Raw genomic sequence first — 18,213 nt, 5'->3', positions numbered from 1 at the left:
TGGCCCCCGCCTCCCAACACACACACACACACACACACACACACACACACACACACACCAAGGTACTGTTGGGTAATGCTGATTTTAACAACATACTCAACATGTGTATGAGTGAAATAAGTACTAAGTTCATTAATCCATTCATCCCATAAATAACTTGTGTTTTGCACACTGACCTTACCGAATAACATGGTGCACAACTCATGTAACTGCTTGTGAGACACATAGTGAGCCACCATGGCAGGCGTCGGTAACAGCACCGCCAGAGACTGGATACCCTGAAGCTGCGCGTGGACTCGCTGACCTTCTTTCTGAGCTCCCGCCAGCTCCTCTTCGGTCTGATTGGTTGTGCGCAAGAGGGGGCAGAGGTCGTTCGGTACCCGGATGTTTCATATAACCTCGCGAACAGGCCTCGCGTCCTTCCTTTTCCAGAAGAGAAGACGTGCGTGTTCATGCCTCCTGGCTCACCGCTGTTCGCTTCTTACTTGCACGAATAAGTCGGCCAGGAATATACAAAATGGTATTTTCTACATTCATTTCTACGTTTTTAACAAAGATTGTGTGTGTGGAAATTTTAATAAAAGGTTCCCTATTGACGTTATTAGTCCTGGAACACGTGTGGTTTTTAGCTAGTTAGCAATGAAGCTAATGATAACTTGATGACACTCGATTGTGTTGCTGGCTGGATAAATTTGTTTAGGGGGGAATGCTGGTAAAGTTTTGGTTTATTAAATGTTAAAGAACAATTTATTTTGTTGATTATTGATGGCAAAACTATAGCAAGTCTCGTATAAGATCGGTCGTCCACTAAATATGAGTTTCTTCTACGGTAACGACCATTTCTGAAGCTTATGGTTCTACAATGGCTAAATGGTTTGTAGACGGTTTTCACGTTAGTTGTATTAATTCTCTAACAGAAATAGTCTTAATGAGCCCCTTTTATGTCTTCAATGGCTTCTAGGCATTCAAAGACACCGGCAAAGCACCTGTAGAGCCCGAGGTGGCCATTCACCGCATCCGGATCACACTCACAAGCCGAAACGTCAAGTCTCTTGAGAAAGGTCCGTGATCATTAGCGCCTTTCACTTTTCTAAGCAAAACCTCTGGCTATGAGGATAAAAACATTAGAATGATTCTATGTGTGATTTCAGTAATACGCTATTCTGAGCCATCTGTTCTGTCCTGAACCCTATATTGCTGCCACGTTCTGCCTTGCTTATATTACATATTACAACTTCGCAGTGTGTGCTGATCTGATCCGGGGAGCTAAGGAGAAGAGCCTTAAAGTGAAGGGGCCAGTGCGCATGCCGACCAAGGTAAACAATCCTGTTGATGACTTTACAGTAATTTAAATGCAAATATGAAGCAAGAGAACCCTGGATGTGCTGCCTATTGCCCCGCTCAAATATGACACAGCCAGAATTGGGGGACTTTCAGAATTAGCCTCAATCTTGGTTATTTTTAGAAGCATGAGGGGTGTCCAAACAGTTCGTTTGTACTTGGCAAATGTACACAATCAGACTAAATTCAGTCCTGTTCATGGCTGTGAAAGTAATTTTTAAAAGGTTAAGACTTTAAGAAGTTTTGGTGTAAGATGTAAAGGTCGAGTGTTGGGCCTGTGAGCTGATACAATGTATTCTTTCCAGACCCTGCGCATCACCACCCGTAAGACCCCTTGTGGAGAGGGTTCTAAGACCTGGGACAGATTCCAGATGAGGATCCACAAGCGTCTCATCGACCTTCACAGCCCATCGGAGATCGTCAAGCAGATCACCAGCATCAGCATTGAGCCTGGGGTTGAGGTTGAAGTTACCATTGCTGACGCATAAACTGCTTTCGGTTGCCAAATGCCAACTCTGTTCAGCACAATAAAGAAAAAAAATTGATTTAATGTGTGGCTTCATTTTTTCATGTTTAATATGTAAAATCGCTTGTGCTCCAAGTGAGCAAGGCAGAATTGTTCCACACTGATATACTAGAAGCTGAAATTAAGGCATTGAACCCTCCCAAGAAATACAGTAATGTACAAAAATAGAGGAAGGACATCTAGAAATCTAGCAGGAACTAATGATGCTTTAAATTCAACAGCAGTGTTGTGTATGATGGGCTGGATGTCTGCTGGATTTGAGGGGTTCTGGATAAGTTGTTCATGTCCAATCATGGAGGTGAATTACAGCTTCATGTTGAGTGGAAATTCTTAACCCCGATGCTTCATATTTTTATGATAAAAAGTAACATTGTTATGATTTTGTGATCTATGTACAAGAAGATTTAAACTTTGCCTTGTTGATGTTTACAAGAAATTTTGTAGAAAAGAATAAATATTTCACATTTCACTTGCCATAATTGTTATACTAATGCATCATAAAATATGGCTGTGTTGCAAAATAAACTTGAAGGTCACTGCCCACAGAAAGTCTTGGGCTCTGTTCGAAATGCCTGTTCCTGTTCAGTACGCCAAAGCAGTACTAGATAACGGGTAGTATGTCCGAGGTTGTGAAAAGTGCCCAGTCGCCTACTGATAGAACACACTACATTGAAATCTAGTGCCTACTGCTTAAGTACAGCATTTGGGATTCAGCCTTGGAGTGTGACTTCATCTTCAGCAGGATTCTCTAGGTCAGGTGCAGCATGAACCCTCAAGCAGCTGATTGTTGCTCACTTATGATTTGTGGGAAAGTTTTGGAACTGTCACCTGATTGGTTGGCAGCCATTTTAGCATGGGATTTCAGCTCATCACTGAAAGTGGATAAAGCTGTTTTTCAGTCTGTAGCATTGTTGCTGAGAGTTGATTTGAAATCCTGCTGCTAATTCTTATTTGCTCGATGAGCTGAAGTCAAACAAGTATAGGAGCTTGTATTGGAGACGTTTCAATTCTAGATCTATCTAAAAGCACTTTGTTTGGTAAGCACACAGCGTTCACATAAACATGGCTAATTGTTTCTGAGATTAATGTCTAACAATGAGGTTTCTTGTAGTTATGGCAGCAACTATTGACCTGACACATGAGGGTGCAGATGTGTTGGCCATGCAATCAACAGCTTGTGAGCCTCACCACATCGCATTGCCAGAACTTTCTGGCCTTTCTTCTATTACTTCACAGGTACTAATGTAACTTGAGGTGCCCCTTCACATTCTTTCATGTGAAGGTTTGAACAAATCATGATGACTTTTATACTTGTGTGTGTCCTCAGAGCGAGTCTGCAGACACGTCAGAGCAACAGCTTCGTGTCTACCTTCGAGTTCGTCCCTTCAGTAAGGAAGAACTCAGTAGTAATGAGGACCAGGTCTGTGAGCACTTGGCATTTGTTATTGCCTACACTTATCGTTTGTGTGAGTGTTTGTGTGAGTGTTTGTTTAGTGAGTGTTTTTCTGAGCATATACTCCTACACAGGGTTGCGTGGTGTTGGACAGCACGGAAACGGCAGCTCTTCATGCGCCTAAAGGCTCCGCCACCATGAAAAGCAGCGAGAAAGGCATAGGCCAGCAGCTTCACAAGTTCAGCTTCACCAAGGTGCTCCAGCATTGCCATCTATCTGCCAAAGTCTAATATGACCTCTTCTAAGCAACCCTCTGTAATGTTTTATGTCTGTCTTGTAGATCTTTGGACCAGAGACAACTCAGGTGGAGTTCTTTGATGGAACAATCCGATCACAAGTGCAGGACTTTTTGAATGGCAAAAATGCATTGGTGTTCAGCTATGGTGTAACAAATGCTGGGAAGACCCATACTATACAAGGCATGTGGTATCATGATATCTGTGAGCGATCCTCATGTGAAGGGTCTTTCACGCCATTTTCATTCAAGTCTACTTCCATCCTTGTGCTGCAGTTCAGTACTTGGCCATGTATGGTGCGTTCTATACATCACTTACCATTGTGGCCATTGTGTTCGTGTATGTGAGCTCAGGATCTTCTAGGGACCCTGGGATTTTGCCCCGTGCTCTGGACGTCGTGTTTAAGCACCTCGGCGGGCGACTGTATGAGCACATGGACCTTCGGCCGTACCTGAGTTCGGATGTGCAGAAGTTGGATCTGGATCAGCTCAGGGCAGAGAGGGCTGCCAAGATGGCCCTGTTCAGTCTGCTCAAAGAGGTACTAGCATAGCCAGTACAATCCCTTACTAGACATGGGACCAGGAACCAAATCTAGTATAATAACCCATGCAAATCTATACGACTCGTGTAATTGTGGTGTCCTTTCCCCATAATATAAAACAGTCTCTTTTGAACGGTGCTATTCAAAGGTGAAGAGGCTGAATTCTCATGGGGTGGATTAAGGAGTAATTTGCTCCTGGTGTTTGTGTGTGCAGGACTCCGAACCTACCAGGAGCAGCAGGAACTCCTCCTCGTCTTCTGTTAATAGTCTCTCCTTTTCTGGAGTCTCTTATGATCATACTGGTAAAAAACTTTCATAGCCACATGACCCCGTGTGTAAACTGGTAGAACAGGAAACATTTTTAATGGAAGTTTGTCTGATTTTTCTCCCAGTGGACGTTGCAGAGGGGTCCAGTGAGGATGTGCAGTGTTCATACTCTATGTGGGTAGCTTACTATGAAATCTACAACGAGCAAGTGTATGACCTGCTTCAGCCAAACCTTGCCCACAAGACGAGGAGGCGTCCTGCTTTGCGCGTGTGTGAAGACAGTGCGGGGAACTCTTATGTTCGAGGTGCCTGAGGGTCCAGTCACTGGATTAACATTTATAAATTTATTTGTTTATTAATGTTTTGTGTTGTTCAAACATGATTTACATAAGGGACATGGACGTTACAGCTTTGATTCTGGACCTTCTATGTGAATCATTTAATGCCTCAAGACGTTTCCTTTAGTATGAAAACGTGCCCTGTGCTGAGGCGTTCCTGTGCACCCTGTAGATCTGCGGTGGCTTCACGTCCAGACGGCTGAGGAGGCTGCCAAAGTCCTGCGAGTGGGCAACAAAAACCGCAGTGCAGCCTCCACCAAAATGAACCAGTCGTCCAGCAGAAGGTGAAAATCCTCAAACCGACGTCCATACTGCAAGGGTCCCATTGATGTAGTGACTTGAGCCTCGTGTGGTTGGTCGTTGCGCTGCCAAAGACTACAAGGTTACGTCTGACCTGCTTTTATCGTGAAATACTGTATTTGAAAGCTCTGTGCTGGATTCATGCGGCCCGCTGTGTTTGTTCCACCTCCCTGGTCTCTCCACATGCAGCCATAGCATCTTCACCATCAAGCTGATGCGCATAGATGGAGCTGACGTCCAGGGAATGTCGGAGTAAGTGTTTGTCGCTGAGGTGAATAAATGTCCTAGGGGTGTGCGGATGGTTTCATGGCGGCCCGTACTCCTCCCCCTCCCTCTCCCCAGGCTTTCACTGTGCGACCTTGCTGGTTCGGAACGGTGCAACAAGACCAAAACGTTTGGCGAGCGCCTGAAGGAGGCCGGCAACATAAACACCTCGCTGCTCATTCTAGGCAAGTGTATGGCGGCCCTACGCAACAACCAAGGCGACAGGTAGGCTTGTGTCTGGCTCCACACGCTAGCTTGGATTTCTCTAGTGGCCTCCATCCCACTGGGTTGAATGGACTTGTATTTTAAGCAGGGCTCTCTAGATCCAGCTCTGGCTCCAGTCCTAATCTACTTGGCCTGAGCCAAGTCTTTATATTAGTTGGGTGTGTTTCATTAGATTTACAAGTGAACCGTTTAGCAGATGTCCAGTATTGGATTTGGACAGGACTGGTCGTGTGTGATGTTCTCCCTAATGAGGCTATGCTTGCGCTTTCCTTCCAGGGTGAAGAGCAATTATGTCCCGTTTCGGGAGAGCAAGCTGACCCGCCTCTTCCAGAACGTGTTCTGTGGCCGTGGCAGGGCCTCCATGATCGTCAACATCAATCAGTGTGCCTCCACCTATGACGAGACTCTCCATGTCATGAAGTTCTCCGCTATTGCCAAAGAGGTACTGCTGCCATCCTATGGGCAGGGGCATGTCACAAATGAAGTTCTTGATTCAGTGATCAGAGGTTCATGTTCATGCAATGTGAGTGTGCAGCAGATGGTAAAGTTGGGATCAGACTGGACAGAGGTGGGTCAGACATGCTAAAGCAAGGCATATTTCTTTTATCCATCTGACTGATTGCTGTTAGCATTTTGCCTTATTTAAAGCGTTTTGAACATCCAGGAAAAGGTGTCACAATGGCCGAACTCCACGTTTTGTCTGCTAGGTGGTTCAGGTGATCCCACCCCGCTCTCTGGAGTCTTTGGCACCACGTCTGATTGGCCGGGATGGCAAGCCTTTGTTGACCAATGGGATCATTAATGCACAGATGGTGGATGACTGCCTGTCGGAGGATGAGCTTCTGGATGGAGATGAAGAAGCAGACACATCAATATTGCCTCAGGAGGCAACATATTTTCCTTCTCATTACAATGTTTGATAACGTACAGAATAAAACGTTCATACATGAGATACTTATGGAGAGACAGACAGCAAATAAGATTATAAATAATTGTTTAATATGAAAAGCATTGTAAAAGGTGCTTGTTGTGTAAAAACGAATGGCTGGTTATCTCTTTTGAGCAGGAGCTCCTGGGTTTGGTGGAAATTCTGCGGACAAAGTTGTTGGCTGAGCGAAAGAAGAACCTGCTTCAGGAGATCCAGATCCGCAAAGAGATGGGAGATGCCATGCTGCAGCAAATCATGGAGATTGAGGAGCTCCACAGGTGGGTGGATGTATGTATGGGTGGATGTGTCTCTCTATCTCTTACACAGATGTTGCATAAATAGCTGATCCATGGATCCACTGTCCAAAACAAAATGTGCATAGGAGTGTTCTAATTTACGCTCAAGTAATGTACTGTTTGTAATTGCTCCTGATGGACACTTTCAGCTTTTAAATTAGTTCAGTGACATATGCAGTAAAAAGAGGCTGCAAAAAATATGGTCTGTTTCAGTCGTCAGATGGCAGATCTGAAGGAAAGTTATGAGGAGAAGATGGACAGCACATTTGAGATGTATAAAGAGGCGCTAAAGGAGCACGCTTACCAGTGTGCTCTGGAACGTCTAGAAGATGATTACATCCCTCTAGACGAATACACAGCAGAGCAGGACCGGGCCAAGGTGGCCGTTTCACTCCATACACCCACATATGAACATGCTTGCAGTTGCCACCTTTTAATGCCACGTTGATTGGCCCTTTCCTGCCCAATCAGGAGCTGGAGAGGCGTGTTAATGAATTGGAATGGAAATGCAAGGTTCACGCACCTGCCGCCTCCACTTTCCACCAGGAGATCTCCACACAGACCGACTCTGTGCCGTCAACCACAGAGGAAATGGGTAGTGTGTGTATGTCTGTATATGCAATACATGTGTATGTATGCTTTTAGCTCACTTGGAGGGCTCTTTTGACTGCATTTGTCTGCCGTTTTTAGATTCTGAGCGGTTCAAACTTCTCTACAAGGACAAATGTGCTGTGGAACAACTGTGTGCAGAAAAACAAGAGGTAGATGAACTGAATGTGAAAATGGTCTGTCTAGGTTGTTCATCACCGTTTACTTGGTGAGGGGCTGCACACAGTTTCAAAACGGTTCACAACACGATTCTAAACTTGTAAAAAGAGAAGAACCTAGTAATGGTCAGCAATCGTCTGGTCATTTTAAAATGAGTGCGTCCTTCGCGTAGTTGATCACGTCTCTTGAGAAGCGCATACAGGAGTTGAATGAGACCCTGCAGGAAGCTGGAGAGAGCTACATGGAGAAGCTCACCAAGGTCCAGAATCTGCAGAACAGGCTGAACTATCAGGTATGTGACCGTAAGCTCTCGTGCTCTCGTGTGCACAGACGCGTCGTCACGTTGCTGGCCCTTTGTTGCCAACAGGAGCGAGAATCGGAGCGCTTGCAGGGTGAACTCAGTGACAGGGAGGTGGAGCTGTGCACTCTGAGGGAGGAGCTTTCCAAGAGGACCAGTGACTGTGGGGCGCAGTCGCGTCAGAGGCGGGGACTTCTGGTGAACATCAAGGAATCCATGTCGTCGCCGTCCACTGGAAACCTGTGTCGCACGATCAGGAAGTCTGTGCGCACTACCACCTCTTTGAGGAAGAAACCAAACTGAGTGACTGTGTGTAACTTGAGCAGATGTCTGATTTTTAAAAATATATACTTTTTATTTTTTAATAAAATTTTACCACTGAAACTTTTGCTTGTGCCCCTCAGGCTTCTATCTCCTGCCTCAATCATTTTTATCAAGGCCTGTTCATATGTACGTTCATACATGTTCATACTAACTAAGGTGCATGCTTCATACTCGCATGCAGAGTGAAAACTCTTAACCACTTGCACTTTGTGCTTGATCAGAAGGGACCATTCTTAATCTCGACTAGAGCGCTCTGGAGAGACACCACTCTGCAGAACGTTGTTTTCTCAGTCATGGTTGTATAGGAGTGGGTTTTTCTGTTCTATGTGCTGTTGGGCTGATCCCTGACCAGCATCCCCACCCGTTCGTGTCCGCCAACTTGAAGCAGTTCGGCGGAGGGGAAGGGGGGTGGAGCTCCAGACACGGCGAGGCCCAGCGTTCTCCTGCCTCCCCCTCCTTTGCCCTCCTCTCACGCCTGTGTCTGGTACTGGCCCTCCGTGGCCGTGTAGTAATCTTCCAGTACGCTCTGCATGTAGTCGAAGGTGGGCCGCTCCTCCGCCTCTGCTCTCCAGCAGGAGGTCATGATGTCGTACAGGGCTTGGGGGCAGTTTGACGGGCAGGGCATCCTGTAGCCCCGCTGCACTCTAGCCACCACCTCAGCATTGCTCAGCCCTGCGGCAGCAAGGTACACACAACCACGCTGGGTTAGTGGCTACAAAAAATATCAGGGTCTGGTTTTTGGACAAGTACATTGGCATGTGCAAGCAGTTTGTCCTTGTTCCCTACAAAGCAGAGGTGGGGACTCGAGTCACATGACTTGGACTTTAGTCAGACTCGAGTCATTAATATTAAGACTTTTGACTTGACTTGAAAAAATATTCAGAGACTTGACTTGGACTTTTACACCAATAACTTGGGACTTGAATTGGACTTGAACCTGTTTACTTGCAAAGACTTGATTTTTTTTTACCCCAAATCTAAATTTTAAAACTCATATTAATATTTATAAAGTGCGCCCCATTAATTTCATTTCCGTCCTTCTGACGCAGCGTTACACCAGATTTTGTGACCGTCGAGTTTTGTGACCACAGGGGGCGCTTTTTCACAGTTTCTGTTCAGAGGCACAAACGCTTTACGAATGCTACGTAAACTACGCTGATGCACTTTCTTTACTTGTTTTGTTGGTGTCCACGAGCCAAAATATGACAGATGTTTATATTTACATTTATCGTCTCTTAATTACATAAATGTACTTAAACAAGATTTACCATCCCCTCACCATTGCAGCCAACAAAGAAATCATGAATGGGATGTACAGGTGAGCCTTTTTAACTGGGGTCACCAATTCTGACGGCAGCCATCAGAATATGTGACCCCACTGAATCTCCAGGTAACAATAGTACACCGTGACCCCACAATAACAGAAAACAATGAAAAAATAACACTAACCTTCTATTAGTCTATATTTAAACATTTTATCCAAATGTTTAGAATAACCATTCGTAATGACAGCATCTTGCTTACGATGAAGCTTGCTATTTTTGTGTAAAATGATGTAACGAAACATTCTTGTTTAAGTACATTTATGTAATTAAGAGAAGATAAAATGTAAATGATCTGTCATCTTTTGGCTGGCGGACACAAACAAAACGAGTAAAGAAACGCATCAGCGTAGCATTCGTAAAGCGCTGGTGCCTGTAAAAAAAAAAAAGACTCGAAAGGACTTGAAATTCCAAGTTTCAGACTTGGGACTTGACTTGACGGTTGCCTGTCTTGACTCGAGACTTGACTTGAGTTGACTGTCTTTGCTTGAGACTTGACTCGGGACTTGAGGATAAAGACTTGGACTTACTTGAGACTTGCAAAACACTGACTTGGTCCCACCTCTGCTACAAAGTTGCTGATAAAACGATAGCACAGAAACGGACCTATGTACTTTGAGGTGTATCCCACACATGCACATGGTTTGGTGAAAAGAATATATTGTTGCAGTTCAGTTTCAGTTAAGTGCATCTCGATGTAATATTTTTTAGTTTGGAAACAAATGCATATTTTAAACATCTTTGATAGTTTTTGGTTTTAAGCTGGTTGTTAATTGTTCAATTGTTAATTGCTACTTTGCTAACATCTGGCTGTCTATTCCTGATTGTGAATTTCTGCCTCACCACTAGGAAGCAGCAAACACAACTTCATGTGTTACTTCACACTGACAGTGTGCATACTGCTATACAAAACACTAACGCTGTTACTGAAGGATAAACAAATGGAGAGCTACTGGTTCTTCCTGACCTGTGTAAGGAATTTTGCCATAGGTGATGAGCTCATGGAGCAGGATTCCAAAAGACCACATATCAGATTTGATGGTGAAAGAACCATAATTAATAGCTTCTGGTGCTGTCCACTTAATGGGGAATTTAGCACCTAAAAGAACAGAAAAGAAAGCTCGACTAAGTGCAGAGAAACTGGTGATTGGAAAATTATTTTACATTTGAAATGAATTGGACTTCATGATTTATGAAATTCGAATGCAAATTTTTAATGATTATTTTGCTACTTACTGTATTTATGTAATATATGTTGGAGAGGTCGTACCTTCTTTAGCAGAGTACTCGTTGTCCTCGATGACTCTGGCCAGGCCGAAGTCGGCGATCTTACAGAGCAGGCACTCACTGACCAGGACGTTAGCTGCTCGCAAGTCCCGGTGAATGTAGCTCTTTTTCTCGATGTACGCCATGCCTTCTGCAATCTAACGCACAAAAACAAAGGTGTCGCCATCTTTCCTCTGCCTCTCCACAGGCACCACGCTTCACTTCAGTCTCGCTTCCCTTAAAGTATTTCTGCAGTTCCGAGAAACGGACTCAAATGTCACACATCTGGCATGGTTTACAGTCACTCTGCCACAGGAGCACAAGTTTGTGGCGGCGTCCAAGTGCATGTCTATACGTACCTGAGCACCAAAGTCCACCAGTTTGGAAACCTGTATTTTTCGGCCTGGTGGGCTTTTCAGAAAATCCAACAAGCTCCCTAGCATCCAAAAAAAGAAGATGTCAATTGCAGGTCCAGGACTGGAGAGCTGAAGTTCATCTTGGTTCATCTTGGTGATTTGGAACACCCAATTCCAATTCCCAATCATCATTTAACCTTTAAATTTAGTAAGTGTGCTACTGCAGAGAAAAGTCTATACTACTGATAAACCTGGATTAGGCCACCCTGCTCTAAGCCATCCAGATAATTTACATTAATGGACCTTTAGAAGAGAGCACATTGTGTATGGGAACAAGTTCTGGGTACGTCTGTACCATTTGCCATGAACTCTGTGACGATATAGATGGGCATAGTTTTGGTGACCACTGCAAACAGGCGCACCAGGCGGTCGTGACGCAGAGTTTTCATGAGGTTGGCCTCCTGCAGAAAGGCCTGGACTGACATTGTGCCTGGCTTCAGAGTCTTCACCGCAACCTTTGTAGTGTTGTTGTACATCGCTGGAGTGAAACAGAGTGAGACGGGGAGGGAGGTGTGATAGTCACTGCACATCCAAATGCAAATGGTTAATAGACAAATACAACTCGGATATGTAAAGTAATGAAGTTTAAATACTGAAGTGCATTCGTTGATAGAGTCACTGAAACCGCTCACATTGAAATTCCAGGAAAAGGAGAGCAGAGAGGAATCCAAGTCTTTTTGACAGAATGAAATGGAAGAAAATTGCATAGGTGATCTTGAGCCAAGCAGGACATCTTGCTAATTCAGAAAAGAATGAGCTCAAAATATGGGTACCACCTAGGATTTTGGGTCCCATCGCAACCTTTTTAAGGGCCCCTGTCAGTCACCTTAACTTTCCCAAAGTACACTCACCCATCCAGACTTCTCCAAATTGACCAGCTCCGAGTCTTTTGACCATGCGGAGGGTTTCCTTGGCGATCTCCCAAGCGTCTTCATCCCACGCTTCAGTTTTGGGCTTCTCACATGCTTCGCCTAGTCGCCGACACAACCCATCAGGCTGCTCTACAACACACATACACACACACGATACCAAACAAATCAACAGATCCATGGAACAACATTTTATCCTAATCGATAAGAATTTTAACCTCAAATATAATTAATCTCCAAAGAAAACTGCTACAGCAGTTTGAAGATGCACACGACTTAGTTATTTTGGATATAATTTAAGAATTAGAAAGAAAGAAATGTAGGTTTTTGATAACAAGCAATATTTGTGGGTATAACAGCTGATTCCCCTACAAATGAAGGGTACCGGGAGAAAACATACACATACAGAGGGATTTGTTTAGACATTTCACAATCACATGGATGCTGATATACAGTATGTATTACTTGTGTTAACATACTCTGGTAGTACTTGATGAGGTTGTCCATTGTTTTGAAGGTGATCCTTGGGGAGATGTAGAATCCTCCATCCTCTAGGGGGCGGATCTTATAATGCTTTACTATATCCATACCATTGGTGGAGGAGTCTCTCACTGACATGGAGTAACACCCTACGTTCAGGGACACACGAGCACATGCAGATGAATATTGAAACTTAAGTCCACGCCTTTTTCTCTGAGGTAAGATTATCATTTTAAACAGTTTGACTTTAATTTGAGTGCATGTCCTCTCAATGGGTGTCAAAACACACATCTTCATTTGAGTGAGGGGGTGTGCGGACACTGCCCACCTGCACTTGTCTCACTCTCTCGTAGGAGAAAGGCTCCGGCTTGATTGGCAGGAGCAAGCAGGTACCTCTCAGCATCTTTTCTGTTCACATTCTTGAAGAAAAAGCTTTGAAGAAGAAACGAGAAGCAGTGAGCTGACAGTTTGCGGTGAGGCCGCAGAGTCTGTGCCTAAACTGCAGCTGCGCTAGTCAAAAACACTGCAAAACGCTACAAAAGTACCGCAAAATGAATAATCTAATCCCCATTAGTACTGTACATCTAATCCAGTCCCCATTAGTACTGTACATCTAATCCAGACTGCCTTTAGTCATGTACATGTAATCTAGTCTGCCTATATACTGTACTGTATATGTAATCTAGTGCCTGTACATCTAATCCAGTCTCCCACTGGTACTCTATATCTAATCCAGTCGCTCATTAGTACTGTATATCTTATCTAGTCTCCCATTAGTACTGTACATTGTGAACTTCACACATCTGTAATTTAGTTGACTAAAACAGATGAATTTAAATCTTTAATTTTTCTTTCACCTCACAGGCCAGCCTAGAAGAGGCATTTGTGATCACTGACTAACTCAGACCATTTCTTGAAACAAGCACATGGCATGTCAGTACATCTGTGCAGTAGCCAGTTAGTGGCAGACATACAGCCATTAGCGGTAAAGACAGCATCACGGTGCTCATGTTAATCCCATGAAGAATGATCACTGCTACAATAATATAATTATATAAACAATGTACAAATTGCCATCCACTTTCACCTTTACCGATACCTTTAGTCACTTCAAAATATGATTTTCACCTGCCATTACCATTACTTCATACACACTTGAAGACATGGTGCATTTACATAAAGGTTCTGGAGAACTTACTCTTTTGAGTCTATGCTTTCTTCCACTTGTACATAATTGGAAGGTATTAAACCTTCTTTGCCAGAAGACAGTGACTTGGCCTTCCACCACTCATCACTCCTAGCACACACACACACACACACACACACACACACACACACACACACACACACACACACACACACAATGATGTCCCTGATATGACAAAATATTTGTTACAGCATCACTCAAAGCACGTATGGTCCGAGAGAATCCTTCATCTAAGCACAGTACATAAGGCATACTCACATCTCCAGTATTTTAAACTTTTCTCCTTTTTTGAAAGTCAGTTCAGTCTTTTTTCCTGCTTCATATGAATACAGAGCAAGCACCACCATATTTTTCAGACTCGCAGCTGTGAAAACACAGACACCGTGTTCATCCTGTACAGACAAACCTAAACGATCCCATGCACGACAACAAACACGTGCAGGTACATGTGCTATATTCCAGTGCTGCCGTCCCCTTCAGAACTGAGTCCCAAGCCTTGTGATGTCACTATGTATCTAGATTTGAAAGGTGGGCCAGAGAACAACCCCACAAACCTGCACATGGAACTTCCTAACCTTTGCTGAAATTCTGACTGGTTACATTTGTAAATAAGACAAATGTAGTGCATTTTGGCTACCCAAGGTGTGTTTGCTGTAAAAAAAAAAGGAGACATAGCTACGCAGGAACCAACCTAATTGTAATTATTCACAAGATGTCAAATATCGCCAAACCTTTTGAGCATCACATAGGGCCGAGCCAAATCATTTCATGCCGGAAACCACAACATTTCCTATTATGACACAAAACCATTGATTATTGATGTAGGATAGTCTACAAGTGAATACCCAGGATAGGATAAGATACTTCCTCCCACTATTATAGAAGGGAAGGTCCTCAAAGCACTGAGTGTTGGTGTCAGTAAATGTAACATACAGTATGATTCTCAGAATAAAAATGGTTAATTGAAATATTCACTTAGAGTAGAAACAAAGGAAAGTATGAGCAATAACTTTTACTACAGGTAGCATTTTTTTTTTACAAACGTGTTGGTTTTAAAAAAGACAAAAATATTTTGTTTCCTGAACTTAGAAAGCTTGTTCTTGGCGATTTTTAAAAGAGGAAACTGCACTGAGTCTGAAGGTGTGTTTATCCGCAGTGACATACCATCATCTTTTTGAAGAACTTGCCCAGGCAGTAAAGATGTTAAATTCTAGAGATAGAAAAACCACAGTTAGCCTTTAGACACAATGGAAACTCTGATTCTATGCAAATTCTGAAGGTATTTAACTTTCTCTTGGGAGTTTGCAAGACTATATTATTTGAATTCATATTCCATTTGCATGATGAGTGAAAATAAACACAATGTTTCCATTTAGTATCTGCATGTCTGTTAGTAATGTTTGTGTATTCACTTAACAGTTATCATACATCTTACTTGCAACAATCGAATAAAAAATACATAAATAAAAGAAACATGATTCTAAGAATAATGCAACTCAAAACGCAAACTGAAATTATGCAAAAGGAAATTAAATATACAGTTTGACTCCTTCAAGGGAGGTAATTAAACTACACAGCTGGATAAACTCTCTGTAAAGCATATTTTGCTGTTTGCTATTCATTCAGCAATGACATGATTGAATGATTGAATGTCATTGAATGATAAAATTCCCACTTTTAACAAAACTATAAAGTGCAAATTCCTTTAGATAATAAATGTGGTATAGGGACTGTATCAATGACCAAACAGGAACAGGGACAACAACTATAACAACAACAACAACAACAACAACAACGCACAGCAAGTTAAGGTACCAGAACTAGCAGAACAATGACTATACTCAGCGTTGTATTTAAACTATATGTGACTATGCTCACCATTGTATTTAAACTATATGTGACTATACTCACCGTTGTATTTAAACTATATGTGACTATACTCACCGTTGTATTTAAACTATATGTGACTATACTCACCGTTGTATTTAAACTATATGTGACTATATTCACCTTTGTATTTAAACTATATGTGACTATACTCACCGTTGTATTTAACGTATATGTGACTATACTCACCGTTGTATTTAAACTATATATGACTATACTCACGGTTGTATTTAACCTATATGTGACTATACTCACTGTTGTATTTAAACTATATGTGACTATACTCACCAGTGTATTTAACCTATATGTGACTATACTCACTGTTGTATTTAACCTATATGTGACTATACTCACCAATGTATTTAAACTATATGTGACTATACTCACCGTTGTATTTAAACTATATGTGACTACATTCACCGTTGTATTTAAACTATATGTGACTACATTCACCGTTGTATTTAAACTATATGTGACTATACTCACTGTCGTATTTAATGCTGTCTGCATTGGGCTTTTTTCATTTTTCCAGGATGTGTCATTTTGAGTTTGTTTATGGGATAAACCCTTTTCCTTAGACCTTGCACACCCCATACTAGAAGGAAGGAAAGAAAGAAAGATAGAAATTCTGTTATTGATTATATTACTTACACATAATTGCATGTGTCAAACCTCATGATTTTTTTATTGCTTATAGGACAAACAACATAAAACTTCATATTAGATCAATTAAATTAGGCTTAAAAGGTAAATTATTTACCTTTTAAGAAAATTGAGATGAAATGTGTAGAATAAAGAAATACCTTGGACTAGAAATAGTTTGGGTTATTAACCATGGGTAACTTTTACGTTGTAGTTTCTATTTGGTGACACACTGGACCACCTTGAAAAGTACCTAGGTTTCTACAACTGACGATAAGCTTAAACCGTTAAAAAAAAGAACTGAAAGTATCGAGAAGTATAAGTGCATTTAATATGAAAGTTATATCTACAGCATGAAACAACACCCTCACAGCAGATAGTTGCGTCGAGTGCGACAGGCCAGTCCTTACAGGATCAGATTTAAGAAAAGTATACATTTGTGGACTTAGATTACATTTGACCTCGACTTAGTAATTCACCCGCAAATGTATTCCGAATTGTTTTAGCTAACTCACCTAATACTCGAAAGGTCCTTTAGTGGCCTGACTCTTTATGTCAAGTTAATAGTAAAGTTTTATTTTTCTTTACATAGCTAGCCTGCTTGCTCCCTTTCCCCATCCATTCAACGACGTATTACTTCAGGTGGACTTACTGACTTCATTTCAAGATATTTGCATAAAGATGCAAAAGCACCCAAATGGTCTGTTGTTCACTCGAGGAGCATTGTCGCGTGCAACTCCGACATCAGAGTATTCGCACCGGGGAATGCAAATATCCTTTTTTTTCGGAGATTCAAAACTCGAAAGCAAACACCAGCATGGATCGCTTTAGACTAGCGGAACGTTACATAATCGCGACCTATGTTAGAACCCCAAAGAACACGCAAACCTGCCGCAGTACAGTCGCGCTGTTCTAGTTAACCGCGTTCGTCCACCGCCGTACAGGTACTGTGTCCTGCTTACGTCATCCTCCTGAGAGGATCTGTCACAGGTGCACGTCATAGGAGAAAGTGCGGACGTAGGATGGACGCGCACCAGAAGCATCGCGGAAATATCACCGTTGTGGCCGTGGCATTAATTTAAAGTGGGATTATTTATTCAGTGTTTCTGCAATAGTCTACCGCTGTATTCCAGATCTGTATACCAGATGTATGTAGAAACATATATGTACACAAGTGCATTTCACAGATATGTTGCCAGTGTTATTTGGTTTACCAGCCATTCTTTTTATTCTGCATTTTTAATTGTTTTTGAAAAATTGCAATCAGCACAATTTGGAGAATATTCTATACCCGCACCCTGCTATGAGAACTGTTATCATTAAGCCATTATGTGGCCCAAGCTAGGATATGGAGACGTATGAATTGACCTATATTTAGCAATAAAATAATTATTTGTTGCTAATATTTATGTTAGTTTATGTTATTATCTTATTATTTCGTGCCTGTTTCTATTGTTTCATTTTCGGAGCTCATTCTTAAATGAGATCTCAAACTTATTTAATCGTTCCTTATCTCCTGAGATGGTAAATGAACCCAACCCCCTAAGGTGGTTCAAACTTTTTCTAACCCGTTGATGTTTGAGTTTGTGCATGTTACAGTGAAATCGTTTGCTTATATATGCACACTTCGGTCATGCACATACATAGCTTCCATTTTAGCATTGGCTAAGGCGTTGCATTATATGGCTGTATTATTAACATGAGCACGTGAGTGTGGACTTGTTGCGCAGGGTGCAGGATGGTAAAATGCGTGTGCAAATCTTCAGGTTGCTGGGATATTCATGTTGTTCACGGCAATAACAAGGATAGGCATTACGGCATAAAATCCAGGCGCCGATAACCACAGCCGTTCATTCGGTATAACAGCACGACCTTACTGTTATAGTGTAAAGTGCTTTAATGAAAGATTTCTACAAGCGCTATTAGTTTACAGTAACAATCCACAACATATTCTGATCTGTATACGTAAATGAGCAATAGGTTATTTTCACTACCAACAGCAAGCTGTAGCCTACTTAA

General features: G+C 42.3%; 3 protein-coding genes and 1 non-coding gene across 8 annotated transcripts; 3 read left to right on the top strand and 1 right to left on the bottom strand.

Annotated features, from left to right (window-relative positions):
- The first annotated feature begins 360 nt into the window (after positions 1 to 360).
- On the top strand, positions 361 to 1,886 carry rps20 (ribosomal protein S20). The gene is made up of 4 exons (XM_076972804.1): positions 361 to 520; positions 962 to 1,061; positions 1,243 to 1,316; positions 1,647 to 1,886. Exons 1-4 carry the CDS (start codon positions 518 to 520, stop codon positions 1,827 to 1,829), a joined length of 360 nt encoding a protein of 119 aa, XP_076828919.1. The 5' UTR covers positions 361 to 517; the 3' UTR covers positions 1,830 to 1,886.
- LOC143475829 (small nucleolar RNA U54) lies at positions 1,105 to 1,174 on the top strand. The gene has a single exon (XR_013121140.1). It is a non-coding gene; the product is annotated as a small nucleolar RNA U54 (small nucleolar RNA).
- An 858-nt stretch (positions 1,887 to 2,744) lies between the features above and the next one.
- On the top strand, positions 2,745 to 8,147 carry LOC143474941 (kinesin-like protein KIF20A). Of its 2 annotated transcripts, none has more exons than XM_076972622.1 (19): positions 2,745 to 2,904; positions 2,979 to 3,103; positions 3,195 to 3,287; positions 3,395 to 3,514; positions 3,601 to 3,739; positions 3,910 to 4,094; positions 4,312 to 4,399; positions 4,490 to 4,669; positions 4,875 to 4,986; positions 5,192 to 5,254; positions 5,345 to 5,491; positions 5,768 to 5,933; positions 6,199 to 6,378; positions 6,558 to 6,697; positions 6,929 to 7,094; positions 7,187 to 7,310; positions 7,406 to 7,476; positions 7,656 to 7,775; positions 7,851 to 8,147. In XM_076972622.1, the coding sequence occupies exons 2-19, from the start codon at positions 2,981 to 2,983 to the stop codon at positions 8,082 to 8,084; spliced, it is 2,451 nt and encodes an 816-aa protein (XP_076828737.1). In that variant the 5' UTR covers positions 2,745 to 2,904; positions 2,979 to 2,980; the 3' UTR covers positions 8,085 to 8,147. The 2 variants fall into 2 exon arrangements, with proteins under 2 accessions (XP_076828737.1, XP_076828736.1); XM_076972621.1 differs by having other exon boundaries at positions 7,187 to 7,319.
- On the bottom strand, positions 7,084 to 17,130 carry LOC143474942 (tyrosine-protein kinase Lyn-like). 4 transcript variants are annotated; one of them, XM_076972624.1, is made up of 13 exons: positions 16,710 to 17,130; positions 16,039 to 16,147; positions 14,830 to 14,875; positions 13,924 to 14,029; positions 13,657 to 13,752; positions 12,787 to 12,890; positions 12,458 to 12,607; positions 11,961 to 12,110; positions 11,405 to 11,782; positions 11,053 to 11,129; positions 10,698 to 10,851; positions 10,395 to 10,526; positions 7,084 to 8,777 (listed from the first exon to the last, which is right to left on the bottom strand). In XM_076972624.1, exons 2-13 carry the CDS (start codon positions 16,144 to 16,146, stop codon positions 8,575 to 8,577), a joined length of 1,704 nt encoding a protein of 567 aa, XP_076828739.1. In that variant the 5' UTR covers position 16,147; positions 16,710 to 17,130; the 3' UTR covers positions 7,084 to 8,574. The 4 variants fall into 4 exon arrangements, with proteins under 4 accessions (XP_076828739.1, XP_076828738.1, XP_076828741.1 ...); XM_076972623.1 differs by having other exon boundaries at positions 13,657 to 13,755; positions 16,710 to 17,129; XM_076972626.1 differs by having other exon boundaries at positions 11,405 to 11,587; positions 16,710 to 17,128.
- Positions 17,131 to 18,213: the final 1,083 nt, after the last annotated feature.

The sequence above is a fragment of the Brachyhypopomus gauderio genome, chromosome 14, assembly GCF_052324685.1.
Source record: "Brachyhypopomus gauderio isolate BG-103 chromosome 14, BGAUD_0.2, whole genome shotgun sequence".
NCBI lineage: Eukaryota > Metazoa > Chordata > Actinopteri > Gymnotiformes > Hypopomidae > Brachyhypopomus > Brachyhypopomus gauderio.
The sequence above is the reverse complement of the archived record's forward strand: the minus strand, read 5'-3'. Positions and strand labels throughout refer to the sequence as shown.

What these genes read in the sequence shown, in the direction of transcription:
- rps20 (XM_076972804.1), top strand. An exon ending in CGTCAAGTCTCTTGAGAAAG is followed by an intron (nt 1,062 to 1,242) that starts GTCCGTGATCAT and finishes ACAACTTCGCAG; the next exon opens with TGTGTGCTGATCTGATCCGG. An exon ending in CAGTGCGCATGCCGACCAAG is followed by an intron (nt 1,317 to 1,646) that starts GTAAACAATCCT and finishes TATTCTTTCCAG; the next exon opens with ACCCTGCGCATCACCACCCG.
- LOC143474941 (XM_076972621.1), top strand. Translation starts at nt 2,981, where the DNA reads ATGGCAGCAACTATTGACCTGACACATGAGGGTGCAGATGTGTTGGCC. An exon ending in TCAGTAGTAATGAGGACCAG is followed by an intron (nt 3,288 to 3,394) that starts GTCTGTGAGCAC and finishes ACTCCTACACAG; the next exon opens with GGTTGCGTGGTGTTGGACAG. An exon ending in AGAACAGGCTGAACTATCAG is followed by an intron (nt 7,776 to 7,850) that starts GTATGTGACCGT and finishes TGTTGCCAACAG; the next exon opens with GAGCGAGAATCGGAGCGCTT.
- LOC143474942 (XM_076972623.1), bottom strand. Translation starts at nt 16,146, where the DNA reads ATGGGGTGTGCAAGGTCTAAGGAAAAGGGTTTATCCCATAAACAAACT. An exon ending in GAAAGCATAGACTCAAAAGA is followed by an intron (nt 12,891 to 13,656) that starts GTAAGTTCTCCA and finishes TCTTCTTCAAAG; the next exon opens with CTTTTTCTTCAAGAATGTGA. An exon ending in CGAGTACTCTGCTAAAGAAG is followed by an intron (nt 10,527 to 10,697) that starts GTACGACCTCTC and finishes CTGTTCTTTTAG; the next exon opens with GTGCTAAATTCCCCATTAAG.